The 22,301-nt window shown below is 26.7% G+C and overlaps 1 protein-coding gene across 1 annotated transcript; it reads left to right on the top strand.

Annotated features, from left to right (window-relative positions):
• Positions 1 to 2,747: 2,747 nt before the first annotated feature.
• On the top strand, positions 2,748 to 21,046 carry LOC122516309 (pyrokinin-1 receptor-like). Its single transcript, XM_043634002.1, has 3 exons — positions 2,748 to 3,664; positions 15,295 to 15,521; positions 20,065 to 21,046. Exons 1-3 carry the CDS (start codon positions 2,815 to 2,817, stop codon positions 20,668 to 20,670), a joined length of 1,683 nt encoding a protein of 560 aa, XP_043489937.1. The 5' UTR covers positions 2,748 to 2,814; the 3' UTR covers positions 20,671 to 21,046.
• Positions 21,047 to 22,301: the final 1,255 nt, after the last annotated feature.

Here is a 22,301-nt window from a genome sequence, read left to right as displayed (position 1 = left end):
TGATTGTCATGAAAAAATAAAAGCTTTCTTCTTTATAAAGGAATCAGACGAAAGAGTTAAGAATGCAATTTGATTTACAATTTAGTGACGTTAAACCTTTGAAATTCTTAGGACCATATTTTGAAGAAAAATAAGAATAATTTCGAACAGTATATAAAAAAAATATACTTATTCTAACGATAATTGTTAAATAATAAAGTTACACCTTATTTTATTTTAACACGAACTTTATTTTTACACGATCGACTCAAATTTTAAGAAGATAATTTTGAAAACTCATGATTTATCGTATTATTTTTAGCCGATTTCTTAGAACCGAAACTACCAATCTTCTACTATTCGATAGATGTGATATATTATTTTACACGAATACTTTTAAACGTATTCTTCGAAAAAGTATCTAAAAACAGAATTAGATGTATAATATAAAATAAAAATGAAACGTTTATTTTCCATGTGTGTGTGTGTGACCTGTGTCTATTTTAAATTTTTCCCTGAAATGTTTTTTTTTACGACAATTAATTTCCAATTGTAGATATTATTACGGTCAACAATAAAAATATTAAAATGGACTTAGGCAACTTTTAAAATAAAACGGTTGCCATATGATGATACGTATTAAGTTTAGAATTTTAAGTTTAATTTTAAGTTTAATTTTAAATTTAGAATAGCTCTCAGGCGTTAGAAACTACCAACATCAGCTGATCGAATCTTCGTGTGCACTGGAAAAAGATTCATGGTCCAATCCGCAAATTGTGGAACTCTGTTACTTCGTTACGCCACATTCATTAACCCTTTGACTGTTATGGACGCATATATGCGTTTGGTAAAAGTTTTCAGCGTAGTTTATCAACGCATATACATGTTCGTCAATATGAAATGATGTAAAATACTGTAATGTTACGTATTGATTATTGTCTTGAAACTTGTCACACGAAAATTATATATAAGAAACAAAAATTTTAATTATTAAATATAATTTATTATTAGAATCTAGTTAATAATATCAATCAACGGAAACAGTCGCATTAATAATAAACTATACTGTTTCTAAAAAACATTTAAGCTAAAAGTATTCAGCACTCACATAATTTAATTTAGCTGCAAATAACAAACGTAGGAAGGTAAAATCGGTATTTGACTGACGTGTACTGATAAGTTGCAACCCCTTAGGGGGTAGTTACTGATCAGAGAAATTAAATTAGAAATTAACATTAAACGTATCGAAATTCAATATATTATGCCTATTCCTACCGTGAACAGTTAAATGACCATTTCAATTGGACAGTGAACAATATATACTTTCTTTTATTTCAAACTGATTAATGTATTTACATTATATGCGTTTTCAAAAAAATTTTTTTACAAATTATTAGAATGAACCAAAGTTCGTGCTTTTTTTTTATTATTATTTCCAAAATAAATTTTACACAAACAACAATCCATTATGCAGTTTATAACACAATAAACTCACGAACTTTTGGTTCAGCTTAATAAAAGATTTTTACAAATTCTAGGACGCGATCATTTGACCAAACCTGTTGGTACGTTTAGTGTTAAAATTAAAATTAGTTAGTACCTTCGTCGTATTGAGTTGTTGGTTGTTGGGCCTGAATAGGGCATACGACCCATTAACCGCGGGTTGGGGAGAGTACTGATTTATTACTGATAAGTGGAATACCCCTCTTCGCGAAGAAGAAGAAGAGGAGGTGGTGTAGAAGGAGATGGAAGAGGAGGAGGAGGAAGAGGATGGTCAGAGACGACGCAGAAAGTGCCGGCCGGTATTTCCTCCTCTTCGCGGTTGTGTTTAACGTCTCAGTCGCGATTCGTGCGGCACTCGTGACGGTCTCGTGTGCGATATTATAAAACGATAATATCCTTTTTTATTTTTTTTCAGCTCAATATTCCTTCCTTCATATTTCATTTTTCTCATTATTTCCGCGTACCTATCTTACACATCCGAAGAAAATCACGTTTGCTTTAAATGCAAATTTCTTGTATAGAATTATATAACATTTTTTTTTGGGAAAGGGGGAAAAAATTCCGATTAGTTTTCTAGTTTCCTTTTTTTCTATTTGTTTTTTGTTTTTAGTCGGTCGTTGTTGTTCTGTTTTTTATTTTTAAACGTTCTTTTTTTCTTTTTTTCCAATCCCCCCCCCCTCGTCGTTACTTTATTTTCGTATTTTTGTTGAATATTGTGTATTTGTAAGAGAAGTAAAATAATTTATTTATATATATATATTTTGTATAATAGAATTATAGTTCTCTTTTTGTTTTCTTTCCTTTTTTTCTTTTTTTATTTGAACTATTTTTACTTTATCTTCTCGAGTGTCATTCTCGAGGTGTCACGTGGATATCAAAATCAATTTACAAAGGGGGGAAAAAAAAAGAAAAGAAAAGAAACGATCTCGATCTCTTTCGTATCCCTCCTACGTATTTTTACCAATATCACGTGGGAGCAAAATCAATTAGAAGGCAACAGAAGAAAAATAGCAGAAAAATCCTCTCAACTCTTCTTCGAGATCTTAAATAACACAAAAGCTACGTTTATTTTCGAACGAATCAAAAGAAAAAAAAAAGAAAAAAAAGAGCATTGCTTAACGGAAAAAAAAATCATAAGTGAAATTAAACGTTCATTTCGACCGGCTACAAGTTTTAAGTAAAGAAAAAAAAATATTTATATATATATATATAAAGTGGAGAAAGAAAAATAACGAAAAGATCGAAGAATGTTTATAGAAGAAAAATCAGAAATAAAAATCAAATGTCAATTTGAAAAGTTATGATCTTAAAGAAAAGAAGATAAAAGAAACGATGGATAATACTCTGTCAGCTAGTTTGGTAGCACCAACAAGTACATTTTATTCAACGCTTAAGGATAATATTCTTCCACAATTAAACTGTGAATCGTGTTATCATAATAATACTTCAAGTTTATTAAACGAAGAAAGTTCATCGACGATAATACGAAGGGATTCTTTGTACATAGTAATACCCGTTACCATAATCTATGCATCGATATTCATAAGTGGTACTATAGGTAACATAAGCACGTGTATCGTGATTGCACGCAACAAGTCGATGCACACGGCAACGAATTATTATCTTTTTAGTTTAGCAATATCGGACTTGTTGCTTTTAATATCCGGTTTACCGGCCGAAATGTATCTGGTATGGTGCAAATATTCGTATATTTTTGGGGAAGGTTTTTGTGTTATTCGTGGATTGGCTGCTGAAACGTCAACCAACGCATCGGTTCTAACGATTACGGCATTTACCGTTGAAAGATACGTTGCTATTTGTCATCCATTTTTGTCACAGACCATGTCGAAATTATCACGTGCCGTTAAATTAATCCTAGTTATCTGGTTAGTTGGATTGTCATTCGCGTTGCCTCAGGCATTACAATTTGGTGTTGTTAATCCTAATCAAGATATCGTTATGTGTACGGTGAAACGAGTTATAATAAAACATTCCTTCGAGATGTCAACTTTCCTATTCTTCATCGTACCTATGAGTTTAATAACCGTTCTATACATTCTTATTGGTCTTAAATTAAGAAAATCTAATATGATGAAGAGAAAACCTGGAAACGGTGGAGAATCACAGAGGAGTTGTAGGCATCATCCTGGCAGAAATTCGAAAAAAGTTCTTAAAATGCTCGGTAAGTTTTTATTTCATATCTTAATCCTCTAATTAATTGTCTTCAATTTTTATACAAAAAAAAAATGCACATATAACGTGAAACTTATAAAAAATATATTTATATATATTGTATAATATGTAGAATTTCGATTATACAATTACTCGCACTGAAACATTTTGTCATAAAAAAGTTCGATAATGCTTGTAAATTAGATAGGTTTATAGAAAAGTGGGGAAGAGAAGTAGGGGTAGAATAATAATTTTTTCTTTAATTGTGAAATTGAATTCCAAGCTTTTGAATCATTTCCATTGTCGCAAAACATCGCTGATAATAAATGATATAAATTTCTATTTATTTTTTTACATTCAATATTAGATAAATATTTAAAAATGAACTATTTAAATGATTTTAACACACATAATTCGATTGAACAATTAAATTTTATCCTTCACATATCGCAACCAAATCCACGATTACTTTTTATATCTTCGAAGTTTGTTTTTTTTCGTATCCTGGAATTTCTTTGTTTTTTTAACAAACAAATTTTAATTACGAATAAAAAGCAATACAAAGATACGTTTGTAACGATACGCCAAGGAATTTTCTCGTCACACACACACACACTCTTGCTTTATTTATTTTAATCAATCTCGAAAACAATAAACGAGTTTGTTGATTGCTTTGCATTATTAACTACTAACAATAAGGTCAAGAAAATAAAAATTTATCTTTAGTTTCACCAATAAAAGTAATTTAGTATATTTAAAAGTAATATATTTTTTTTCACTCGAAAACGATTCGAAAGGCCAACACGTTCGTTCGAATTTTTTTGAGATAAATTTAAGTTATTCGATGATTTTAATTTCTCTCTTTCTCTTTCTTTTTAAGACTTGATTGTCACAACATGTTGAGTAGTTTTGAAATCATCGGTGAATAGTACTTAAATTTTGAGGCATAATTTGAAAACATTTTTTTTTAAATTACCTTAAATTAGCGAGATTTAATAAATTAAAAATATATTTTTTGATGATGAGGGTAAAATAAAAATTTAAAAAAAAAGTATAACAATGAACTGTCTTATATCTTTCTGTCTAGAAACAATTACGATAGTTATTGTATAATTCAATTTTAACGTGTTCATTATTATTATCAATTTTTTTGAATTTAAGATATATTTATGAAAATATAAATAATCAATGGAAAAACCTAATCTGAATCTGAATCTGAGTTTGTCATCAAACGATAAATTGTCTTCTCGATAATCCATCTCAATTTCATCCTCCTTGAATTTGCTTCTAATTGTTAGTACGTACTCAACGTACATGAATTGGCTTGCTCGTTAGTGGTTTGGTTTAATTAATATATAAATCATCCTAATCAAATTGAACACAATGAGAATTTAAATCGACCGCTTAGTATGTCTCGGATTTACAATTGATTAAATTAAAGTTGATTATTTGTGTGCAACATTTGTAATTTACGAATTTCACTTATGCCTGCGTATATAGGTAATAATATACATTACTATCGTTAAGTAATACTCGAATTTATTTCGATAAATCGAGGAAAATTATTTTTACGTCTTGTTTGTCAATTTAATATCTCGAAATTTCATTCCCTTTTCGGGAAATGTAATACTGACATTTATTACGTAACATTCGAAATAAATTTACGCTATTTTGTAATAATAATAATAATAATAATAATAATAATAATAACAACCATGCCGCGAAAACATAACCGAAATTTATTCAACTCGGGCAGATTCTCGATCGATGCTTCGAAGTTACGAAACTAACGGATAAAAGGAAAGTAAATTTGCGAGGATTTCGAATAAACCGGAAAAAGGAAAGGAAGATATTTGTACGCTTTTTATTTCTTGTTTACTTACGTTCAAGCATACGAGTAAATAGTGAAATACGGAAATATTTCTGTTCATTTCTTTTTCTTTTTTTTTTAGGATGGAAATTATACAAGAGACATATATGTCGATAATTATTGACAGTGGAATATGTCAATGTTTTTAATATCATTTTGGTTAAATTTAATAGTCATTCAATTTTTGATTGAATAATAATCATCAATTGAAATTATAGAAAATTCGTTTCATTTTTGGGAGATTAAAAAGCAACGGTCAAAGGTCAAAGATCGTATTATTCTTTATAAAGGTATAAGAGAAGAGTTCGTAAAAGACAATGACCTCGCTAAATAAGTTTCAATGGTAAAATTATTAACAATGTTGTAGTATGCTCGTTGTCAAAGACAATCAGATGGAGACAAGATAAAGAGTTAAATGATTTCACCTTCTCCACTTTTACCCTACGCACGTAATAGCAAGTAATTGTGAACAAAGTTTCACACATGCTTATAATTCATATATATATATATATATACGGATACCCCTACAGAAACATCTATCTAATGTTAAAGGAACTTGTTTAGGCCGCTAATGTGTTCGCAATATCGATTAGTTTACTTCTACGACTCACCTTTTCTACGGATGAGAATGCAATGAGAATTAAATGGGTAAAGTTCTTTCCAAATTAACCTGTCTCTTCGATCACATGACCCTTTATCTTGATCTATTGACACGATTTTATTCGATTAAATAACGTAATCAAGTTCATCGATGAAAACTAATAGTCCTTAATATGAGAAATTTCTACATCCATATACGATATAAATTTAAAGATATGATTATTAAAACTTCATTAGAAATAATATATTTTAATATTTTAAAAGTAATATATATATATATATAAGTATTTTGTATATATAATATTTCTTGAAAATTAATTATTAAATTGAATATTGATTAATACATATGACTCACAGGTATGATTTTGTGTAGAAACTATTTAAGATTTAGTATCATATAATTTATAATTGATGAGTTTAAAGAAAGTGAATACAAAATATTATATAGTACAATAGATTTAAATATAATATATATATATATATATATCAAAAGAGTTAACGTATATCTATTTTTATCAAAAATAACAGTGTAAAATATTACCAATGTAAAATGTAACCAATCGTAATACGTTTAATGTTCGAGATTAACCATGAAATTGTCTATACATGAAATGGTATAAATATGGTTTCTTCCTTTTGAAAAAGAAATTGGAACGTTGATTTTTGTATTTATATTTTTACATTAGCAACCCTAGTAGACCTAGTCGATGTGAAGTGTAAATACAAAGAAAATGTAAATATTATAACGGAATGGTCGACATCGATCGGCCAAAGTTTTCTAACATGATCGCGATCTCTTATGATTAGTAAGTACCACGTTATGTATATATATATATATAAGAAAAAATGAATATAAAGTATTATATTCGAAGATGTTATACGTAGAACAAAAATGCATCGATATTGATTTTTAATTCTTACAATTTCTCTTACGTTCTTTTTCTTCTTGGTAAGAAAACTTCTAGTACGTCTTAAAGTTACGAAACAAAATTACGTACGATAGTTATATCGGTAAATGTAATACGATATTAAAAATGCATACTATAATAATATTTCACTCATTAAAAATGCTTCTTAAATTAGATGATAAGAAAATGACAAAAATAATAAAATAAAAATAATTAGCCCTTAGAGTGTATCATTTTTATTTTTTATTTTTCATGTATATTAAACTAACTAATAAATAATGTCACAAGTTTTCATATTTTATATCGACAAATATAAAAATTTTATTATATAACATTATTTTTATTATATAATGTTTTATTTAATAATCAATTGTAATATTAACGAGATTTTTATATATTAATATAATATATTATGATATAATATAATAAAATAGAAAGTTGACCTATTACTAAAAACGGAATTTCTAATAAAACCTATTATCTATCATTGTTTATTTAATCTTTTAGATACCTTTAAGAGTGTATATGTGTTCCACATTACTTGAAGCAATGTATAAAAAGTGCATGTTTACACGCTATAGTTGGGACTTGAATTAAAATAATTAATCATTTTGTAAAATAAAATAAAACAAATTTTGCAATTAATCAAATGCTTTCTTATATTATAAAAAAAAAGAAATAAATAATAACATTAATTTTCAATTATTATTAATTTTTTACTTCGGTGCCTAAACGAGTACCAGATACCGAGACAATATAATAAAATATTAAAATTAAATTCAAGACAATATTAAAAATATATTTTTAATATTATTCCATAAATATTTTCATATATGTATACCAAAAGAAATATGATTTATTTGATAAAGAAAAAATTAACGATATATATGTAAATATAAAAAATAAAATCGTATTTTATAATCTTATCAGAAAGTTTCGAATAATAATAATAATCTTATTTTAAATGACGCGATTGAAATTTATTGCTTAGCTTCCCTCGTAAGAATGGCACTCACACAAATCAAGAAATCTAGCATAAGAAGAAGAGGGTTCATTTAACAGGAAAGAAAAAGGTAGAAGGGAGAAAAGAATGTTGGTACGTTGATAGAAAAGGAAACAAAAAGGAAAGAAAGAAAAATGTTGGTCCTTTGATATGTTGGAGAATCAATGTGCTATTACACGTTGGGGGTGGGTTAGACATGTGGACGGAAAAAAAAAAGGGATAAGATAAAATGTTTTATCTGGAACAATCGTTAGCAATTTTTTTTTTTTTAACGTAACTTAAAAAGCTCGAATGCCATTCGGAAATCGATTTTTTGTTACTATTTCAAGCTATTTTATTTCTTTCCGTTCTTTTTTATTTTTATTTTATAATAATACAAATGTACTTTCTTCCATTTCAATAAAGTTATTGTATATAAAATTGTTTTCTTTTTCTTAAATTTAATATATATACAAGTTATATAATTATACTAACACGTTACATTCATGTTTCACATTGTATAAATTTCTATTTAAAATATAAATTTTTATTTTTTTCTTCTAATTCCAACTATAAGATTTACTTTTTGATTTTGTCTTTATGATGAATTCGTTAATTCGCATTGACATTATGTTCTAGTTCGTAAAATTTTATTTCAAATTGAAACACACATTTTCCATAGATTTACATACCATCCGATTATTTTTCCACTTAATCGATTGACACGTAACAAAGATATAATCTCTGGTATTTAAAAAGAAAAATAGGAAAAGAAAAAAGAAGCTATAATTTTCACTAACAAGATATATGCATCATTACGTAACTATATCTACTAAAGAAATTAAGAATCGCGAAGACGATAAATGCATTGAAGATCTCGTTCGTATCTTTTTTTTTTCTAAGTAGATACATGAAGTGCATAAAAATTAATTGCTTTGAGTTGCAGAAAAAAAATTGATTTAGTACTGAAAGGAAATGGGTAGCGATTCTATGAACGCGATAATGTGCTATTATTATAGTCATTATATTATAGTACTGGCTTTTGTTAAAAAATCGCGTAAAAATTGTTTCATATTGTATTTCATTTATTTTCGTTTCAATATTAACATTTAATATGTATATATATACATTTTTTTCATTAATGAGTAAATGGAATGTTTCATAGAATATTATTATCGAATAAAAACCGAGTATTATTTTTTTACTAATGTATCAATGTATGTCTAATCAATCATGTAAATCTCGTTATCGGATTGTTAATAAAATTAAATAATAGTCCTGTAAAATTTTTTTATGTAGTGTAATTAAAGAAGATAGATAAAAAAATAAATATATATATATATATATATATATAAGATGGGACATTGCAACTGTCATTTTCAAAAAGATTACAAATGAAAACGAAAGCTATCGATTATTATATTAAAATTGTTTTCAAGTATTATCGTGCATCTATAAATTTACAAATGCAAGTATTTTTAATTAAAATACACCCACCCTGTAAAAAGAAAAGAAATATGTATATGTATAATAAGAAAAAGAGTGTGTTATCGTTGTGATAAATTTTTAGAAGGAAATAATTCATACGTAATGTATGGATAACAAAAGTCAGTATAGCCATATATACCGTGTGTATCGCACAAATATAAAAGAATGAAATGGTGAAACGACAATGTTATATAAACACATGCATTAATTCAAAGTCACGATCACTTTCTCATTCATAGAAACACAACGGTAGCATAACGTATCTGTATTTTCAGCTAGATCCATCATTCAAGTTTCATCGAGATTTAACGTAACTTTAGTTCAACTCTTTGATCATTCATTAAATTCAGGAAATACGTATCGTTTCATTGACACTTACGTAATTAATATTACGTATATTTTGTTGGAATAATCTAATTTGTTATTTACTTTCACGGTAATCGAACGAAACAATCTACCAATTACGTTCGAAATTACTTTTATTTCAATTAGACGATTTAATTGCCATGTGTCGTATAATACAATAGAAAGAAACAGAAATAGAGAGAGAGAGAGAAAGAGGGAGGGAGAGAGAGAAAAGAAAAATAACGATATACTTTGAAAATATATACAATAAATAATTTTAATATTTATTTTTTAATAAATTACATATTAAAATAACTGTACGAATCAGATTAGATTAATTATGTAACTTTATTAGCCCTTTGCGAACGAGTATTGTAACATCGTATACTAAATCAAAAAGTTCCAACGTAAAAAAATAAAAATATTTCAGATAATACTGATAATAATAGCGATAACAAAATCATTCTCGCAAAATATTATTGCATATAAATGACACTGCATAATTTCACTTTATATACAACAAAAATATATTCAAAGAAGGAAAAAAAAAATAATAATAAAAAACATTCTTATCCCGTAAAGCGTTTTTAAATTAGCGATAAGATAGATAGTATACAAAATTAAAAAAATATGATATAAACTAAAAAAGATATATCTCCTGAATATTTAAGTATCTTTCGAATAATAAATATTTATCTTGAATTTTAAAATAAATATTTTTTCCCCGAGAAAAATTAAGTAAATTTGCAATTTTAAATAATTTTTTTAGTAAGACAAATAATCAACACAAATAAAAAAATATGATATATATAAAAATTATCTATTGCAGTGTTAATGATACTATACAATATCTTATCAAACGAATAAATCGAATTTAATTCAATGCTAACATTTCCATTGAACCAACGTGGAAATTTTTCTTCGAAGTAAATTTTCGAATTCCACTTCGGAGCCATTGTTATACAAGAATCGGTATATGCAAGTACATGCATATTCATCAAATACACTTTGACATAATGTCGAAGAAGTCGATATACAAGTTTAGTGTATAATATTCAACGAATCATCATGTTAGCTTTAAAAGGAATTGTTGTTTTTATTTTTGGACCATTTTACGCGTAAATAATCGATGCATTTTTTATTTTCTGTTTATTTTTATTCTTTCTTCGTCGCATTTCAAGCTTGTTGAAGAAGTATACAAGTTTTTGCCGTTCAAACTTTGACTTTGCGTAACGGTTAATTAGCATAAAAAAACAAACGTTACTTACTTAATTAGCTTATCATTACTATTAATTCCAAGGCGTTACTTTCAATGATTTAACTCGAAATGCACAGAAGAAGCGTTTAAACAATGACAATTACCAATTTGTGTACATTAATTGCCATGATTTAAAAACGAAAATAAATATTATAATGTGCTCTCTTTTAATAGATTTATATTATTCTAAATAAATTCATCTGCATTCTTTATACGTTATAAAAAATTTTTAATAAATATTTATATTAAATAATTTATTTATACATATCAAGATCTCTGTTACATATTTCTATATATTGTATATAAAATATGGATATAAATTTTGTTTGTTTTTTTTCTTATATATTTCTTTTTCTCTCTTTTGAAAAATATGGTAATTAAAAACGAACGTTGGAATTGTTGAAAATATAGAAAACGTTGTTAACGATCGAAATGCAATCGATAGACGCAAAGGTCGCTGAAGTGTAATATTTTTATTATATTTCTTATACATTATCTTTTCCTATTGTTTTACATAAAAACTTCGATCGCGATAGTTGTTATCGTCTTGTAAAGTAGAAATGGGAAAAACAATATAATTTTCTTGAAATAGATACCTTCTTATATAAAAATGTAAACACACATCTAAGTGCATACATGTACATACACACATATATATATATGTACTATATGTAAGTAGCTATAATTCGAAATGTCGATTTGCATAACACGTTATATCGACCTAGTTACGAGAACGGATGTAAATAATGTGATACAAAAAAAAAGTAGATAAAATTATAAAAGTTTAATAATAAGCTGATGACAATTTTAAATTTTTGCGCCATTGGGGATCAACGCGCTTGTGTGGCCCTCATTTTAATGAAACGCGAACGCGCGCGAGAACAAAAGCTTTTTTTTTTTGCGAATCCATATTGGATAAATCGTAAAAAAAAAGAAACGGAAAAAAACGAAGAGAAAAATAAAAAATGCACATTAAAAAAGGTTCATGATTTATTTACTTTTTATTCGTGTTGCAATCTGTACACCTAATAATGTTCGAGTCATTTTATTTTTCACGCTGTTATATACGGTATCCGGTCGAATAACATATACGAGCGGACAAGAGGATAATACCTTTTAAAAAAAATAAGGATATGTGGAATAAAAATTTTTCTTATTTTTTGTTTGTCAATGATCATTTATATAATATTCAGACGGATCTTGTATATAATATGAATATAATGTACTTTTATTATATATCCACTATATATAATATATATAGTATTCATTATATATATTATCTACTATATATCCTAAGTACGAAATAATTTTTGTCTACCTCTGTTCCTACATTTCTTCTACGAAAAATATTGCATTATTCTACACGAGGTCCTGACTACTATTCCTTCTTCGTGGTAATGCATAAAATTGGTTGTTTTTTTTTAACATATATTTTTTATTTCTTTTTTTTTGTTTTTAAGAGAATGGAAAAAAACCTTCGGCAATGTTATGCATACGTATGTAAAAACATATTTTGGAAATTTTTGTACCGGTGAGCTTTAAAATAAATAATATAATTTTGTTGAGTGAGAAGCATCCGAAAACAGCATTTGGCGACAAAAAATGTTATAGCACGAATATAAATGATATAAACGTATCAAGAAGTACGTGAATATTCAAGTCACGGATAATACTCTCTGGTCGTATAATTTTATATCATTTTTTTTCTATTTTTTCCTTTTAATTTTCATTTCCTCTTTTTCTCCGCGTAACGTTGAACCCATCTTCGTTCGTAATAATTGCGAGAAAACGATTGCACTTTCTTCTTTGTTTTTTTCCTAATTGAAAATTATTTCTCGATTTAACCGTATTATAATGTACCGTCGATTTTTGTTTCATAAATTGAACACAATCATTTATACATACAGTATTAGTATATATATATCAATTATATATTATAAAAGAAAACTTACTTTTAATATAATATTAATTTATTCGACGCTATATCTTGATTGTTCATTTTTAGAAGTTTCCAATACTTTCGAGTACCAATTTATTTTTAGAATTATTTGCACAGATACTTTCTTTTGTCAAAAAAAAAAAAGAAAAGAAAAAGAAATTTGATAGAAAAAATAAAGAAACATATTAAAAAAAAAGAAAGAGAAAGATAGAGAGACAGATAAAATATAAAAAAACATACGAACACATAGTTCAATTTCATATCGACTTAGGATCGGAAAAGTTGAACGAGTTGAATTAGGTTGAGAGCTCGATTTCCACATCGGAAATGCGAATATCGTTTGGGGGTATGGGGGTACAGCAGGTAGGATGAGGTCAAGAAGAGGTCAGCCTTGATTCGAGTGGCCGACGGAAAAGAGGCAGAATAATAAATCGAATAAAAAAGGGAAAAAGAGAAAAACGATTGCGATAAGAATTTTTTTACAGAAATTACAACGAAAAAAAGAAAAGTAGAGAATAATACGCGAACTATATAATTTTTATTTTTTTACTTTTTTTTTTGTTTTATTACTTTGGTCCGAGTAAATTCACTTAAGAGATGTAATACTTTTTTTTTATCTACTATTTTGTACATTAATAATATGGTTAGATAGATCATCGTCGTAAGGAAAGTAATGTAATTGTATATAAATTATCAATTTAGAGAGATTAATATTTTATTTATTTCGTACAGAAATTATTTCAAATGAAACTAAATATTCAAATTATTTTTTCGTGATGGGTTTTTGAAAACAAAAAAATAAATATTACGTATCGATAATATATATAAAGGAATAGTAAACACAACTTGCTATGCATCATCGTTTACAACCCCAGTGCATTCTTGATGAAAGAAAAAAACAAACTTAACAAAAATTGAAGATCAAAAAGATTGTCAAGAATATAATCAAGTGTTGTGCGCTCTTACCTTCAAATATTATTCCTTCCTTGACACTTGATATTTAATATCAATAATTTAATCTTGTTGACGACATTGGTTTGTGACTCGTACATGAACAATAGGTTCGTTTACAACAAAATCTTTGAAATGGACTTTAAAAGGATTTCGTATAATCCATTGTAGAAAAATAAGAAAAAATTAGAGATAAATAACGATACGTAAAGCTAGTAACAGATTACCCATTTGATTTATTGATCACATCAAATGTCTTTCAACGAGTTACTGATTTATTTCAATCGTTTGTAATTCAAAACTAGAGAAGAATAAGAAGAAAACTAAATATTTTGTTAATTAAACCCTTGACATATGAAACTTGAATACGTTTTGTTCGTGTAATATTTTCGTCTTTAAAAAACATTTACATCTTTGAAATGACAAAAAAGTTTTTTTATATCAAAAATTAAATTTACTCTTTGCGCGCTTATAAATCAAATATTAAAAGAAATACAATTATATATGAAGCTACGGTGACTAGCATAAATATATTCCGACAGCATCTAAATCCGAAAAATCATTCCCACATATACATATATATATATGTCTGTCATTTATAAAAATAATGACTTTTCTCTACTTTAATAAGTTAGAACATTTGTTTTAGAAGCTACAAATATAACACTTATTTATATAACTATATTTTTTATTAATAAAATGTAATTAAAATTATATTCAATTTTAACAAATCGTAAAATATTCTATTTATTGCATTTCAAATAAGTATTCTTACTTAATTAAAAAACAAAGAAAAAAAAATCATTATTTCCATAAAATATAAAGATATAAGATAATAATTCTTTAGATTACATCGTGTCCGAATATTTATACCAGCCACCGTATACATTTACATTTATTCAGTATCAAAGTATGAACATTATAAGAATAATTCCTGTAACTTATCCTAAAAAATTGTTATGTAAATTTTCTATTATTTGTAAAGCTTACATAAACTTAAATTAAGTCAAGGTAAATTAAATACAATTTTGTTTTTTTAAACAATCCATTGTATTTCATATTATATATACAGACAACGTGAAAAAAGTTGACGAATGTAAAAAAAAAAAAACAAAAAAATCTCGACGTATAAAATTTTTTTCTTGAACTCGTATCGAATGGTAATATTTTATAATACAAAATCCAAAAAAAAAATCCACCACACACAAAAAATTAAAATTTATCTCTCCTGCCAAGAGGAAGAAAAAAAATTGATATGTATTTATTTTCTAAGAGTGTATTTATTTTGCATGATTATAGTCGCGGTCGTCGTCGCATTCTTCATCTGCTGGGCGCCATTTCACGTCCAACGATTGATCGCCATTTATGGTACCAATAGCGAGGATCACTTCACGTCCTACAGTAAATGGGTAGAATCCCTTAATCTGTTGATGACCTATGTGTCTGGAGTCCTCTATTATGTCTCCACTACCATCAATCCGATTCTTTACAACATCATGTCGAATAAATTTCGAGTGGCTTTCATGGTGAGTTAAGAAATCCTCGCACACAAGATCAAGTTCATTGAATTTCCTCTTTCTTTATTTCTTTCGATAGAATATTTAAAATAATCGATAGGTAGGAGATAACATCAAATTGCTTTTTTTTTCTTTTTAAAATAACACGCGAAGGTACATTGTTATTCAATTTTTAAAGATACTCGTTCTGATCTTTCAAACGAATTGCAATAAAAAATATTTAAAAAAAGAAAACAAGTAAGTTGATTGGTGTATTGAAGACAGGATTATTATTATATCGATATATTTTTTCATTAGATCAAAAAAATTTTGTTTAAGCCTTAATTGAATGATATATAGCGTAGAAACCTTAGGAAATAAAAGTGATGTAAATTATTTGATAAAAGGAAAAGATAGGAAGAATAAAAAAAAAAAATAAAATAAAATAAAATTTTGAATTTTCTTATATACTGTAATTTAAATACCATAATCCTGATCGCGTAGTTGTGATATTTTGTTTTTCTGTTGCATATATTAGAATATTGTTCGAAATTTGAATACGTAATGCGTAAATCGGAATATCAAATTTAAGGATGTATCCTGGAGAAAATTCTGAAGACATGTTCAAGTGTGTGCATAAGTATAATACAAAGATGATTTACATTTTGTCGAATCTATAGAATAAATAAAACTTTTCTCTCATTCTTTCTTGTAATAAATCTTATTTTATACGTTATCGATAGAATTTAATGATTTTTTGCGATTTACGACGTTATATGGAAATATTTATACAACCTTTAAAACGAAAACGTATTTGTACGTACATATATATCGAATTTCAAATACGTGAATTTCTATACACATACATATAACCATAGATTTTTCCTTAACTTTTTCCAAACTCGACACAAACTATGAAACAGACGTTAACTCACATATATGTATAATACGTATATGTATTTCATATATTTACGGGAGAAAATATAAGAGATCAAACTTTTTTCCTTACATCTGCAATGTTTCGTTCTTTTCTTTATCCCTCCCTTCTTGTTTCTTTCTTTTTTCTTTTTCTTTTATTTTAACAAAATTTTACTTTGATTTTCATATAACTGAAAGTGCATTAGCGGAAATGATAAAAATTAATATAAAAAAAATCGAATAATCAAAGAGGAAAAGATTTATCGATTATTATTCGAACTTTTAAATTCAAAAAAGAACAAAACAAAACAAAAAACAAATAGCCAATATATATGTAGTTATTCGTATACCATCTTGCAAAATGTAAAAATAATTAATATTCGTAATCGAATATATATATATATTAGACTGTGCCAAATAAATCGACTATTTTTTTTTTTCGGTCCCACATCAAAATTTCGTTGAGAGTGACGAAAAAAAAATTGTGTCAAAATTTGAGCCCCCTATCTTCATTTTTCAGTTAGCGCTCGCTAAAATAAGAATTTTCGCCAAAAAAAGTTTTCTTTCACTTATTTTTTGGTTATAGACAATTCAATATACCAAATATTAAAAAACCCTTGGTATGGTTTTGCAGGAAATTAAATTCTCTACAAAGATGATTTTTTATCGAACTTAAAAAGTCAACAGCTTTTTTTTTTATAGCTGATTAAATTATATTTCGTTCTATAATTTTCATTTTTAATTATTGATGAACACTTATTAAACTACTTCCTAACGAAAAGAACATACTAATGCAATTTTTCTAGGAATATTTATGATCTAAAAAAATAGTTTTTATGCTGTAATGAATGTAAATACTGTTGAGTAATTTATATTCTTTACTTTTAAAATAATGAATTACATGTCAATTCTATTTTTTTTTGTTTTTCACCTTATTGATTCAAAATTCGGTGAAATTTTTCTGTTTACAGTGAGAATTGCACAAACCTATGATTGTATAAAAAATCATTAGTATTTTAATAGAAATAGATAATTACTAAAAACGAAATATCTTAAAAAATTTTAATAAATTAAAAAAATGATATGCTAATCTTTATTATTGTCTTTATTCATATGTTTTACTAGTTTTAAAGAGCTTACATTTTTTAAATAAACATTAATATAATTATGATAGACACACTTTTAATCTTGTTATATATAAATGAAACTAATAAGATCTTTACTTGAATTATTTTAAAATCAGTTATGAGATTCGAGTAAACATATTACTCACATAAATTTCGTTTGTTACAATTGGGATATTTTTTGCGATGCTCAGCAACAACTTGTAATAAAAACTGTTTTTGTTCTTCATCACAAGTGAGACTATCATTATATTTATCAATTAACGCTACAGCTCTTTCGGCAATATCATTTACAACTTTTATCGATCGAACAATTTTTAAAGAAGCCTGGTACTCGTCATCGAATTCCCATTGATCTACAGGTAAATCAAGAAAACTTGTAGATAAACCGAACTTCTCGAATAAAACCATCGACTTTTGAGTAACAAAATCACTTATATCTTTTGAGCCGAATGATTTTAAATCTTCTTGTTTTGTGTGTCTATCATAATTATATTAATGTTTATATTCTAATTATATCATAATTATATTAATGTTTCTATTTCTATTAAAATACTAATGATTTTTTATACAATCATAGGTTTGTGCAATTCTCACTGTAAACAGAAAAATTTCACCGAATTTTGAATCAATAAGGTGAAAAACAAAAAAAAATAGAATTGACATGTAATTCATTATTTTAAAAGTAAAGAATATAAATTACTCAACAGTATTTACATTCATTACAGCATAAAAACTATTTTTTTAGATCATAAATATTCCTAGAAAAATTGCATTAGTATGTTCTTTTCGTTAGGAAGTAGTTTAATAAGTGTTCATCAATAATTAAAAATGAAAATTATAGAACGAAATATAATTTAATCAGCTATAAAAAAAAAGCTGTTGACTTTTTAAGTTCGATAAAAAATCATCTTTGTAGAGAATTTAATTTCCTGCAAAACCATACCAAGGGTTTTTTAATATTTGGTATATTGAATTGTCTATAACCAAAAAATAAGTGAAAGAAAACTTTTTTTGGCGAAAATTCTTATTTTAGCGAGCGCTAACTGAAAAATGAAGATAGGGGGCTCAAATTTTGACACAATTTTTTTTTCGTCACTCTCAACGAAATTTTGATGTGGGACCGAAAAAAAAAAATAGTCGATTTATTTGGCACAGTCTAATATATATATATATTTTTTTTTTTTGGGTCGATTCACAATATCGATTGATGAAACTTTTTAGGGTAAAATTTTACGCGTCACGTTTAATATTTAACTTTATTTCGCGGGAAACGATACGAAATAGGGTGAAAAATTCGTCAAGTGAATAGTAATCGTGGAAACACATTTTTCTCTTTTTCTTATTTTTTTTTTCTTTGAAGAATACTTCACAAATAGAAAATTACATTGAGATTACTTACTTCTAGCACGAACTAACTCCACAAATATTCGAACCGAGGAAAACCGAGTGTTAACGAACCTGATATGGAAATAAGATCATACGTGCTAGGAAATTTCTTTAGTCCTACTTGTTTCGATGAAAAAAAGGAAAAATATCGATGAAAATTAATTGAAAAGAAAATGTAAGATATAACGACATTACAGAGAAATATTCGATTGATTAAAGGAATACGAAAAAGTCAATTAAATAATTACTATTATTTCTTATAATCACTATTACATTTTTTCACTTGTCGGATCTCATTTTTCCCTGAACGATTTTTTTTACTTTTAACAATTTCGTAAGAATCTAATACGATGGTATTTTAAAAATTAAAAACCAATCACTATTTTTTTGTTATTCATTGTTGTAAAAGTTCATAGTTCAATATGCATCCGTAGTATAAATAATAAAAATATGAGAGAAAACGTTTCGATTTAGGTGTCCTTGAACGACACAAGATCTGTTTAGATAAAAAAAAAAAGAGACAAATGGTTCCGTATGGTCTTTCTTTATCAGATGATCTTAGGCCAAAAATGGATAGAGATCGAACCTACTTAAGAAATATGAGTGAAAATGAGAGAGAATGATAGTATGAAGAAAGAAAGACATATGTACTTGGTTAAAGAATAGACGAAGGACAATGCTAACCTGAGATGTAGTCACGTACGCATCATATTGAATAAATTGAAGATCATATTTTAGAACATAAGTCAGTTAATATTCCTCAGAAACCCCTTCCTTAAAGTATCTATCATAATATCATTAACCCTTTAGCTACTGGCCATGACAGTACGGTGGATATATGCTTTCGTACGCCATATAAACGAAAATAAATATGTAACTAGAAAAAATATTTTCGACAAAAAACACTTTACCAAAATGAACAACAACAGTTTTTCATTATTTATGTACATAATTTTTTATAACAATGAAGATAAATAAAATTAGTTTAAAAATATTGCTTTGAAACAGAATGATTTATAGTAAAATCATTTAAAGTAGTTTAAGGATTAATGATATTTTCAATGAGTATCTTTCTGAAAATATATTAATAAAACTTATGACAAATAAAATAATATAAATATTTCGATCTCTTTTTTATATAGGAAACTTTATCAAGAAGCTGCAGGATGTCAGGTCTTAGACAAAATCAACGTTTTTATTCAAGTCTATCCCGTTCCCAACAAAGAACAGTTGGTTCGAGAACAGCAGCAACAGCAGGAACAGGTATGGTACAGGATAGTACCGAATGTTCTGGAAATTCGGCAAGAGATGACAGTCCACGTCGTTCTTTTAAATCGTCTATTACTACTACATTGGAAAGATCCACGAAACAAACGACGGGGTTGAACGTAAACGAAAAAACAAAACGCGACACGAGAGATACGAAAATGACCAAGATCGAAGAAAGATGTTCTTCTGAAAATAAATCGACTGACGAACGATCAAACAACGAACTTAGGTGGCCTGAATCAACGAGATATACAACTCTCAAGGTCACCAATATTGATGATCAAGATAAAAGATGGCGACGTTTTTTTAAATGGCTACCTGGCTTAAAACATCTCAAATTTCCACGAAGAACAAATTATTCTTTGTCGTCCAACGACGAAAATATATCGAACGTCATCAATACAAATCGACAATGCGAATTTTCAATGACTTTGTGGAACATACGCGAAGGCAACGAGCATGATCGTGTTAGAACGTAAATAATAATTAAATATGCGTTCGAAAAAAAGCGCTCATTCATTTAATCCGAGGGATCTGTTTTATCGATAGTGCATCTAATTTTCAATATGTATCATTAATAATAAATTCCTGCAATTAAATATCTCGATAATATTCTTTTTTTTTTTTTTTAAAGGAAGCGGCTTGAAAAAGATAATGAACTTTAATGAACTTTAATCAGTGCGAATGTCAATTTCGAGTCTAATTATATGTACAATGTGATTTAAATAAAGTATTACAAGCTGTTCTTTTTTATAAACTAATTAAGATAACAATTTCATTTTTAGGATAATTAAATAGTACAAGGTAGATAATGATAGTATGCAATATATTTTATGAGGTAACTTTTAAAGAGAAAAAGGTAAGGGAATGCACAATATATAATAACAGCTAATTCGATTCGAACAAAAAATTAATACTACGTTCTATGAAAATAAAATCTAGGGAATCACCGTATCATTTAATTACTGCAAAACTGAACTAGATATCTTCATAAGTTTCTAAGAAAATAGTACGTAATACTTTATTTGAGCCACACATAAGTATACTAATAATTATATATATATATAATATATATGTATGATTAATTAATATCACTGATAATGAATTTATTGTACGAATGTTTATAACAAAAATACTGTAAAGGAAAAATTATTAAAATGACAATTACTCACTGTGATAGTTAGAAAATATGTGAGAAAGATTTATCGTTAGAATTAGGAATATAATGTAAAGATAAAAATGAAATCACAAATATTATTCAGAAAATTGTTAATTAATAACACTCGAAATCACTTTTAATGAACTTTAGTTTTATGAGCTTTTCATAACAAATTTTTCGAGTTTAAATATTCGATAGCCGCATCATCGTCCCGAAGACTGAGCATTCTCGAATTATAAAAACACAATAACGTGTAATATACGTAATTTAAGGATAAGGGAGTGGGAACGCAATATACACAAGATTATAACCTTTTCTTTTTTTTTTTTAAATAGCTAGGGAAGGAAAATCGATCGGCTTAAAGCCCACCCTTCGTATTTTTTCTCACGAGTTAGTTTTCATTTTTACTTTAACATTTAACGCTCAGCATTATGTATATGTTATTATTTATATAAATAAAAAAGTTAGTTGTAATAAGCATTATACTACGTATAATAAGTAAAATAATTTTTTCTTCTTTCCTTGCCAATAAGAGTGGTATCTCTCTTTTTTACTATACTTGTTTGTATATTGTAAATAATCAATTAAAATAAAAGAATTTTTATATAAAGTCATTGTTAAGTAAGGATTTGAAATAATCGCACGCTTAGAAAAATATTGTTACAATTGAAAAACTATTATTACACTGTCATAAGAGAAATTAAAAATTCTAAAATACTGAATTATAAAATAATTATTTGCAATTAAAATTGCGAACATTTAGATATAATGAAATTTATGGAATGTTCTCTATCAAAACTCGTCACGTTTAACTTGTGACAGTATTCTTCTATGATGTATAAAATGTATAAAAATGAATATTTTTAATGTAAATATATATAATTATATGTTAAGACGTTCTAGATCTCTGACACTCTCCTTTTCCTCGTCGAATGTATTTTAAAAAAGAAA

Source organism: Polistes fuscatus, unplaced genomic scaffold (genome assembly GCF_010416935.1).
Source record: "Polistes fuscatus isolate 324 unplaced genomic scaffold, CU_Pfus_HIC Scaffold2, whole genome shotgun sequence".
In the NCBI taxonomy this organism is placed as follows: domain Eukaryota; kingdom Metazoa; phylum Arthropoda; class Insecta; order Hymenoptera; family Vespidae; genus Polistes; species Polistes fuscatus.
This window is presented reverse-complemented; position numbering and strand designations above follow the sequence as displayed.

Excerpts from the sequence above, each read along its gene's own strand:
- LOC122516309 (XM_043634002.1), top strand. The coding sequence starts at position 2,815 with ATGGATAATACTCTGTCAGCTAGTTTGGTAGCACCAACAAGTACATTT. Across the intron at positions 3,665-15,294 it reads AAAAGTTCTTAAAATGCTCG|TCGCGGTCGTCGTCGCATTC; the intron begins GTAAGTTTTTAT and ends GCATGATTATAG. Across the intron at positions 15,522-20,064 it reads AATTTCGAGTGGCTTTCATG|GAAACTTTATCAAGAAGCTG; the intron begins GTGAGTTAAGAA and ends TTTTTTATATAG.